The 9,333-nt window shown below is 34.2% G+C and overlaps 2 protein-coding genes across 2 annotated transcripts; both read left to right on the plus strand.

Moving 5' to 3' along the window:
- Nucleotides 1-1,702: 1,702 nt before the first annotated feature.
- LOC120626000 (endocuticle structural glycoprotein SgAbd-3-like) lies at nucleotides 1,703-2,537 on the plus strand (the record flags this gene model as incomplete). The annotated part of the gene is given in 4 exon segments (XM_039893281.1): nucleotides 1,703-1,739; nucleotides 1,742-1,769; nucleotides 1,886-1,964; nucleotides 2,166-2,537. Coding segments are annotated over 4 exon segments (516 nt in total), but the record flags the coding sequence as incomplete, so codon positions are not given.
- A 5,442-nt stretch (nucleotides 2,538-7,979) lies between these two features.
- On the plus strand, nucleotides 7,980-9,074 carry LOC120625893 (larval cuticle protein LCP-17-like). The gene is made up of 2 exons (XM_039893153.1): nucleotides 7,980-7,991; nucleotides 8,703-9,074. Exons 1-2 carry the CDS (start codon nucleotides 7,980-7,982, stop codon nucleotides 9,072-9,074), a joined length of 384 nt encoding a protein of 127 aa, XP_039749087.1.
- Nucleotides 9,075-9,333: the final 259 nt, after the last annotated feature.

Here is a 9,333-nt window from a genome sequence, read left to right on the forward strand (position 1 = left end):
GAAATAGTATGGAAAGTAATTTTTATACTTGCTCACAAAGTTTACTCTAATTGAGCTGTCCTGTGCGGGTCTCTCGTATCTTGCGATCTCATCGTCCAACGGCCCTCCGATCTCTGTATCCTAGTTATGACCACTTCAGCTTGGGAATTTTGAAATGATCACGAAAATCAGCGGTGGTAGCCTTGTGGTTAGGGCTACGACCTCCCTATCAGGGGGACCGAGTTCGATCCCCGGACCGCACCTCTCACTTATCGGAGTCATGCATTTAAGCAATTTAAATAATGTTCTTAAAGGCTTATGAAGTAAACCAATCCGCACTTTGCCAGCATAGTGGACCATTTCCCAATCCCTGCTCATTCTGAAAGGAGACCCGTATCCTGTTGCGGGCAGTTGATCAGTTCATAATGATAACGATGGCGATATAGTCACAAATAGATACCCGCCAGACCTCTTTTTTATTTATTTAGAAGAGCGCTTGACTGCAATCACACCTGATGATGAAGTGATGATGCAGCCTAAGGTGGAGCGCGCTTGCCTTAAAGATGCCTATTCACTCTTGATTTAAAGGTGCTCATATTGTAGGTACTGGGGAAAAGGGAAGCTAGAAGGGCATTCATGATCCTTAGCCTTAGTCCGCTGATTGATCTGACCAACCTTGTTTACGTTCCGTATGTACTTTATTCGGGTCTATTTTTAATAATAAGTTAATTAAATCAATAATAAAATATTTCTTACGATACTCATTTGCGATGTCGCGGTTGTCGCGGTTGTCTGATAGTAGGCTGGTAGAATAATTGTGTTGCAATATAAGAATACAATATGTCTCTAATGTGCATTACCGATTGCAAAATGTGTACTTTTTAGGAGAGCTCTAGATTGGATTGCGATAGTATCGCAAATCCTATTAAATTAAAGATATATATTGCAGTTTGTGATGGAGTTAGATGAATGACATGTTATAGTTACATGGTTTCTTAAGGTAATCTTATTATATTGTGTTTGCGCACATAAGGACAAAGAATACCACTTACGAAAGAAATATGAAATCACATTAATAAGTTTTTACATACGACTTTGTAACCGTATAAAAAGTAAGGCATTGACTGCAATCTTATCTGGTGGTAAGATTGCCAACAAGTGTGTAAGTCAATGTAAGTGATGATGCAGTCCACGATGGTAGTGGGCTAACCTGTTAGTGGTAAGACACGGATGTTAAAACCATAGGTACCCATACCGAACCGGAAATCGGAACGCTAAATCGCTCGGCGTTTATGTCGGAAGGGCGGTAAACAGCATCGCCCGAAGCTAGACCAGAGCCTAGAAAATGAATAAATTATAAATTTCCCAATTGCTCACAGGGAAACGAACCTGGGACCTCCCACATATTAGAATATAGCGCTCACTACTGCATCAGAAAGTTCAACAGTGGTTTTTTTTTATTTAATTTAAGTATGCTCACCGAAATACATCAAAGTAAGTGTGCTTGAATGCGCCTTGGCAATAATAGCGCTTGAAGCAAATTGTCTTTAAATTAGCACAGCAAAGCAAAACGCAATTTCTTGTATCTTACGAAAATTATGATTAACGTAGACTAAAAACTTTGTGTAACTATACATATGTACTAATAGATGGTGTGATCGAGGAATGCAAAGCGGTGATTTTGTGGATGTAAACACTCTTGCGTTAAGGTCAATACTGAACAAATGAAAATCCGTTAGCTTTGTTGAAAGCCGTTACGTCGTCCGACAAGTTGACATATACATTTCGAGGTAATGCATCCACTGTTTACTTATTTCATAGATTTTGCGACATCACTTAGGATTGCGAAACTAGGATTGCAGGGAGGTGGGTATCTTAGGCCTACTATAAATACTCAAATTATCAGGATACACAAGCATCAGTCAATAACAGTATCTTGCAGTGATACACCAACTTTACTGAACATTACAAAAATGAAATCTTTTGTAAGTGTAATTAAACGGTATATTCGAATTTAGTTATAAGTGTCAGTGAAGTGTTAAACGACATGTGCCCAATTGCAACATAATTTACAATAATTATCAGTGTGCTGTTCTTATTAGAGTTATATGATTATTTTAGAGAATATTTCAAAGTTGTTTTGTGCGAAATGTTGATGAGTGAATAATTGAGTTATGTTTTTTCAGGTATTCGTTGCACTCTTTGCCGCGGTGGCCTTTGCTGCCCCCCAAGCGCCGACTGAGCCTATTCCCATTGTGCGTCAAGATAGCCAAGTTAATGGTGATGGTTCATACCAATATTCATTCGAAACTGGAAATGGTATCAGCGCCGACCAGCAGGGAGAGCTGAAAAAAGTTGGGGATGTTGAGGCGATAGAAGTCAAAGGCCAATTCCAGTATCCCAGTGAGGATGGAACCAACATTCAACTGACTTATACAGCTGATGAGAATGGCTACCACCCCGAAGGTGCTCATTTACCTACCGCACCACCAGTACCTGAGGCAATTCAGCGTGCTCTTGCCTACCTCGCCACAGCGCCACCACAGCCTGAAAATTAACAGGTCAAACCTTTCAAACAGATTGATGTCATTATCAAGTTTAAATATTGTTGAATAATAGATAACAATATGATAATAATGATTAATTATTTATAACACATTTTGTACTTTTGTAGACCAAATATAACATTGAACATATTTGCCCAATTAAAACATCTTTTATTAACTTGATAAAAACGAGCCTTACATATCACGCTACTCAAAGAACAAGAACCCTTGAATAGTTTTATACCTTTATTTAGGGCTTTTATTATACGCGTTTGTCGAAACTTATAGTAAGCTAAAATGATCATCTTACATTGACATCTTATTTAATAAATAAAAGTAGTGGAGTTTCGTAAATCAAAAATACTTAGTATTGTTTTCATACTATCTGCTATAGACTGAAAAGCAAATAAATGGCAGTGGATTTCGTACATAAAATAGGGTATACACAGTAATTTATTTACACAGTTCTGTATTGGCTCATATTATAATATAAAATTCTTCAATTAAGTTAAAAGTAAAAATCGTTTGAAAATCCAAAAGTGCATGTCTCATAATCTCATTCATTACAGTTACATTGAGATTATTTGTAAATAATAATTAAACTACATCTAATTATACCGTGAAAAGTAATACTTCAGTATTTTGAGGAATACTTAGAATTCCTCAAAATACTAAACTCGCTCGTTATCGTGACCACAAGATACGGGATCCGCAAATACAGACAAACAGATGTCCAAGACAGAACTTTGTTAGACAATTTTTTAATTAGTTTAAATAATAAAAAGAGATTTAAAAATATCATTAGTGTAAAAAAAATAGTATTTTTTCTCAACATTTGTCTATTTATATTCACTTATAAAAGCAATAAAGAATTAAAAAATTGACAATTTAAGTTGGAGAATCACTCTGTGTGCGTAAAATGACAGTAATACGCTTCGCTTATGAGGCGTGCAATATCTATACAGTTATACATACAATCAATGTCATGAATTCTCATGTAAGGATGGCTGCAGACCACTTTAGTAGTCATTTTAGTTGAAAGAATATAATTATAATTAAGTAAGAAAAAATATAATAATTCCCTTGATTTATTATGTAACTTTATAAAACTTTACACCCTTGTGGACCCTTGTTTTAACTAAACAATAGAAAAACTGAATTTTCAAGTAGTAGCACATTTAAAAAGTCAAGCCGGTATATCTGTAGTGTGTACTTTAGATTCCACCCTTAAAAACTCTTTAAGAAACTGAGCAGAATGGTATTTTAAAACATTGCATGCTTCCACGAATTTGTCTGGACTTTATAAATGTTTAACTTCCTTATCATATAACTTTGTTTGTTGTAATTTTAACTTAGCATTCGTTCACTGTCAAAGCTACTGATTTGTGGAATGCAGTCCCATTGAACATAAGACAGTCGAAGTCATTGAGCGTATTTAAAAATGCTGTTAAGGCTCACTATCTCGCTCAGTAAAGACGACTATTATTATTTATTTATCTACTCAAACTCATATTTAAGTAATAAATAGGTATATTAAGATATGTATTAGTATATTTATTTTTTATATTTATCAATAGTATTTTTTTATTTTGTGTAGTCTGGTTTATGTATTAGTATGTAGATATTCGTATGTATGTACTAAATAGTGTACCCCACCTATTTGTTTTCTTTTTAGTTTTCCTAATCCTAAGGTTGCCTGGCAGAGATCGCTACTTAGCGATAAGGCCGCCTTTTGTATCCTGCTTCATTCTTCATGTGTTTGTTCTTTTTTTGTCTGAGTGGTGTACAAATAAAGAGTATAAATAAATAAAACAAATAAATATAGGCATATGCAATGGTAGGTATATTATGGTTAAAAGTCTAAAAACCAACATTGGACTTATGCGCTGGATATATGCTTTAAATCCCTCTCAGAAAAGGGTTAACCCGGCAGTGATAGCTAATAGCCATAGGATAATAAATGGTCGGTGTACAACTGGCTTCAGGATCATTTTGTCAAAGGGTGTAGGTACTTAATCCCACAAAGGATTTTTGTACTATGAGTACATCTAAGTATTCTAATTGTGAAAGAGTGTTTGTTTGGTTTTTGCTTCATTCACGCAGCAACGAATTAAATAAAGACGTTTTGAAACTTTAAGGACCAATAAGTATTGAGGGCTACAATTATCTTAGATAAATGCACGGTTCTTATGGGTTACACTCCACATTTTTGTTATGACCTCTCCATTCTAAGAGGATTGAATGTATTTTATTGAAATATTGTTGTCGTTATGATTTGATATAACTCTATAATATACCTACATGATCAAAAATTTCTTAACGTTCCTAAAATTTAAAATGAACAATCCTTAAATGGAGCTACTTCTCATCCATAATCATACCTATAAGAGGCACTGAAATTAAGTACAATGTCTTGAGGCATTATAATGGCCTAGCAACAAAGTTTCATTTTCAACACTATCATTATGTAAAATTATTATAATACATAGTAGGTATAATGTAAATTTATATTTATTAATATTATTCAAATAAAATAATAATATGCAATATTATGTTTCGTTTAATTTGGCTTTTTTAATGATTAATCTACATTTTTCGATGGCAATATCTTTGTACCTTTTCATTTTTACTCTTTATTACGTAATGAACCATGGAAATTATTAATTGCAATATTTTAATTTCATAATAGCCTAGGAACAAAGTTTTATGTTCAACACTATAATTATTATCAACACTATAAATAATTTATTCAAATTAAATAATAAAGTGCAATATTATTATACGTTAAATTTATTTGTCTTTTCTATTTATTACTGTTATTCCTTCAAAGCATTTTTCGACAAAGATAATAAAATCTTTGTACTTTTTGTTCTACTTATTTAGTACTTTTAAAAAGCATGGTGATTAATATGACGATATTATCCTCATTCCATTGTAACCTATAAGCAAAGTTTTATAGTAAATAATATCATAATAATATGTTTTTTTAAAAAAACTAGCGTAAACAATAAACTTACATCATTAAATTTTTAATTTAAGTCTCATAATATATTAAATCATTTTTTCTCTCCGTATTCATTCTCTTCTATTCTCTTCTCAAGTGGGTGAAGATCATTATCTACACCCATGTACACCCAACAATAGAATATTATCATAGTAAATAAAAGCTGTATTTTACAGTTTGACAGTTCAAAAATAGGAGTGTTCCGATCTTCACCAAACTTTACAGGATTACTCGCCAGGTCAATCCGGAGATTTCCTGAAAGTTTCATTGAAATCGGTCCAGCCGTTTCGGAGCCTCTACGAAACATACCCACACACTTTCCCTTTTATATATATAGATAATGTCAATATTATCGTATGTTATGATAGCAATATATTTTATACCTTTTCAATTCTACTCGTTGGTTAATTTTTGTTCGCCGATCATGATATTTTTTTCTTTATTGTTATCAAAACGGCCTGGTTGCCAAGTTTTCTCTTTTTACTGGCTCAGATTATTTGTTTACTCCTCATTATAACAAGGTTTATTTTCTAAGGTTAAGGCTTAATTTAATTTAATTTAATTTAATAATATTTAATTATGCAGTCTAAGATAGCGGGCTAACCCGTTATGGCATCGTTGTGGCAGCAATATTAGTCCTATACTGCACATAATCCGTTTCCACGCAGCATCGTAATGGAATGGTATGTCATCAGAATAAAGTTGTGCAAAAGGGAGGAGGTATAAATTAAATTACTGAATTGACTCTTACTAGACAAAACAAAATCTGTGTAAATTTAAAATGTATATAAAAATTTTCGGAACCGACAAGATTTGAACCTGCGACTTTCTGGCACTCGCGGCCTGAGTCGCTATAAGACTGATGTGAAAGGCATTACTAATTTCGGCATCGACGGTAGGAGAGCCGTAGCTTAATTGGAGAAAGGTTCAAATCCTGTCGGATCCAAAATTTTTTATATGCATTTTAAGTTGATAAAAATTCATAATTCCACTAAGTGTAGGTAAATACAATAATAAAAATTATAAAATCCATATAAATTATCATTTTGATAATGGAACCCTAATATCCACTGCCGAATGTAAAGCTATTCAATTAACACTAAACGCTTACGGCTTAGCCATGCAATACCTATGCAATCGCTATCCTCTGAATTGATTTGTGTGCTTCTTTCGAAAGTATTACCTAATTATTAACCAAACAATACATCTAAAAAAACATTTATATTTTTACTAATTATTATCTGTTTAATTTTGTCTGTATCGGAATCAAAGCGCTATCCCTTTGATTCTTGATGATTTGCTGAAAGCACGCGGCCTAAGGCCCGTTGACTTTGGATCTTACTACAATAGATCTAGCAATGAAAAGCAACTGTTGAGTTTCTTCTTTCGGAGAGCCGGCTTTTTCTCATTAGAATCTGCCTTCTGAACCGTTGATCTGAGAATCTCTATAAACAGATAGACCTGACGTTTAAAAGTGCTTAAAAGTTAAGCTTACTTGAAATAAATTATTAAGATGTTTTTCTGAATTATGGATGGCCAACAATGGAAGTCAACCGGTTGATATGATGATGACGATGAGTGTCTGTTATCGTAGTTCTGAAAACTAGTGGTTTGATTTTATTTGGCAATGAGTTCGATTCCCGGACTAAGCTAAAAATATTAAGGTATCGCTTTTTAGCGATAAGGCCGCCTTTTGTATTCTACTCCAGTTTTTTTTGTGTTTCTCTCTATTCGTCCTTTATTTTCCTGTGTAACTGTGTAGTGGTGTAAAAATAAAGAGTTTAAATAAATAATAAATAAATAAATAAGGTATTGCGTTTAATCTCAAAAATTTTCAGTACTCGCCTGGAGCAACAATCAATGTGCCTTGGGCACGACAATCTATCATTGAACACCAATATCAAAGGTTTCAGTCCCATTCTCCTACGAAATAGAGGCTAAGATTCAGACAATAGCAGGAATAGCTGATTTTTAAAGAGTAGAAATTTTTCTCTGATTATTCAAATAACTGGTAAATTAACTTGTTAATTTGACCTGAAGCCCATAGGTATTAGTTCACTAGAAAAGTCCATGAAGTGTTCACTAGAAAAGTGGTTTACTAGAAAAGACTTATGGGACTAGAAGTAAGCAGCACGTTATTTGTAATAACTATTGTCTGTATGTAGACGTGTCCTATACAATTTACTGTAGAGGGTATTAGTTCAAAAAATGATATAGAATAGATCTATAGAAACAGGTAAGAAAATAATAGGTGCTAAGAATAAAACTACGAGTATGTGTAAACATCTTGCTAGCACATAGGTAGGTATCTCACAATATTGTCGAATTATTCGGACGTGGGTTATGGTGCAATACCATCCAAAGGTGGAGGCACCAAAGTGACCACTATATATACCGATACCACTCATAGAACCACATTGTCTAGTGCATTCATCATTTAAAACCCCAACATGAAGACCATCGTAAGTGTCTATCAAAGTGATTAATTTAAACAGTATTTTTATAGTGATGTTAATTTTTCAAAAGCTTAACTATACTGAAACGTTTTAATTAAGTTTAATTGTTGAATTGACAGCTCTAAAGGGAGTTTGCTTATCAATAGGGAATGGAATACTGGGAATGTGATAGTTCAATAGTTTAATTTTTAGGATTTGTGAAACTGTGTGGTCTTTTCGATAAATCGAATTGAACCAATTAAATCATGAATACCTAAATATTAATAATAATTATTACATTTATGTTAATCTGTATCGACATCATTATAACCATCATCAGAATATTAGCGTTCCATTGCTTAGCACAGTCCTTATATCGCATTAGAGGGAGGGTAAACCCCTCCCTCTAATGCGATATAAGGACTGTGCTTAGAGTATTCAGCGTGGATACTCTAAGCCAATAAATAGTAAATGTGAATATAATTTCACAATTATGATTGTCACATGTTAGTGATCGACGGTTTAATGTGTTGTCCGAAATACGAAAATGACACAATATTAATTTCCTAAGCATCCGATGGTAATGTGACAGTAGCTATAAATTGTTCCGGGAATCGAAGCCAGGATCTGTAGTCGAACAAGCTAAGTAGGTAATAGATCGATGACGCAAGCAATTGTTAAAGGAAATGAAGATTTCGGACAGTTGATTTACCAGTAATACTTATCCTCCTCTTTCAGATTATTCTTTCCTTAGTCGCAGTGGCATTAGCTGCGCCCCCGTCTTCACAGGAGCCAATCCAGATTTTGAGTCAAGAAAGCGATATCAACCCAGATGGCTCTTTTAAGTACACATATGAAACCAGTAACGGTATTTCCTCATCCGCAAACGGAGAACTCAGAAATATTGGCGCCGAAGAGCCCGCCCTTCAAATTCAAGGACAGTTCAAGTACCCAAGTGAAGATGGACAGGAAATTTCCCTGACCTACATCGCTAATGAGAATGGTTACGTTCCTCAAGGAAGCATACTTCCAACCCCTCACCCAATCCCCGCCGATATCCAGCGCGCTCTTGACTACCTTGCCACAGCCCCTCCTCAGACTGGGAACTAGACTGCAACCATCAAGCTCAAATTTGATAAAATTTGTTACCAATACAGAAGATTTGACAACCAATAATCAATGTCTACTTACTTGAACTTTTTAAGCTCAAGTTAGTAAACATTTTTTAAGTTCTTTGTTGGGCGCACATATCAGTCAATACCACTTAGCGTGCCTTTACATTAGAGGCATGTCACTTGACAAAATTATGCCATTATTGTTTAGAAAAATATAGTGTACTGCAGCGTCACTGCAAACTATCCCGGCAAAG

Source organism: Pararge aegeria, chromosome 8 (genome assembly GCF_905163445.1).
Source record: "Pararge aegeria chromosome 8, ilParAegt1.1, whole genome shotgun sequence".
In the NCBI taxonomy this organism is placed as follows: Eukaryota; Metazoa; Arthropoda; class Insecta; order Lepidoptera; family Nymphalidae; genus Pararge; species Pararge aegeria.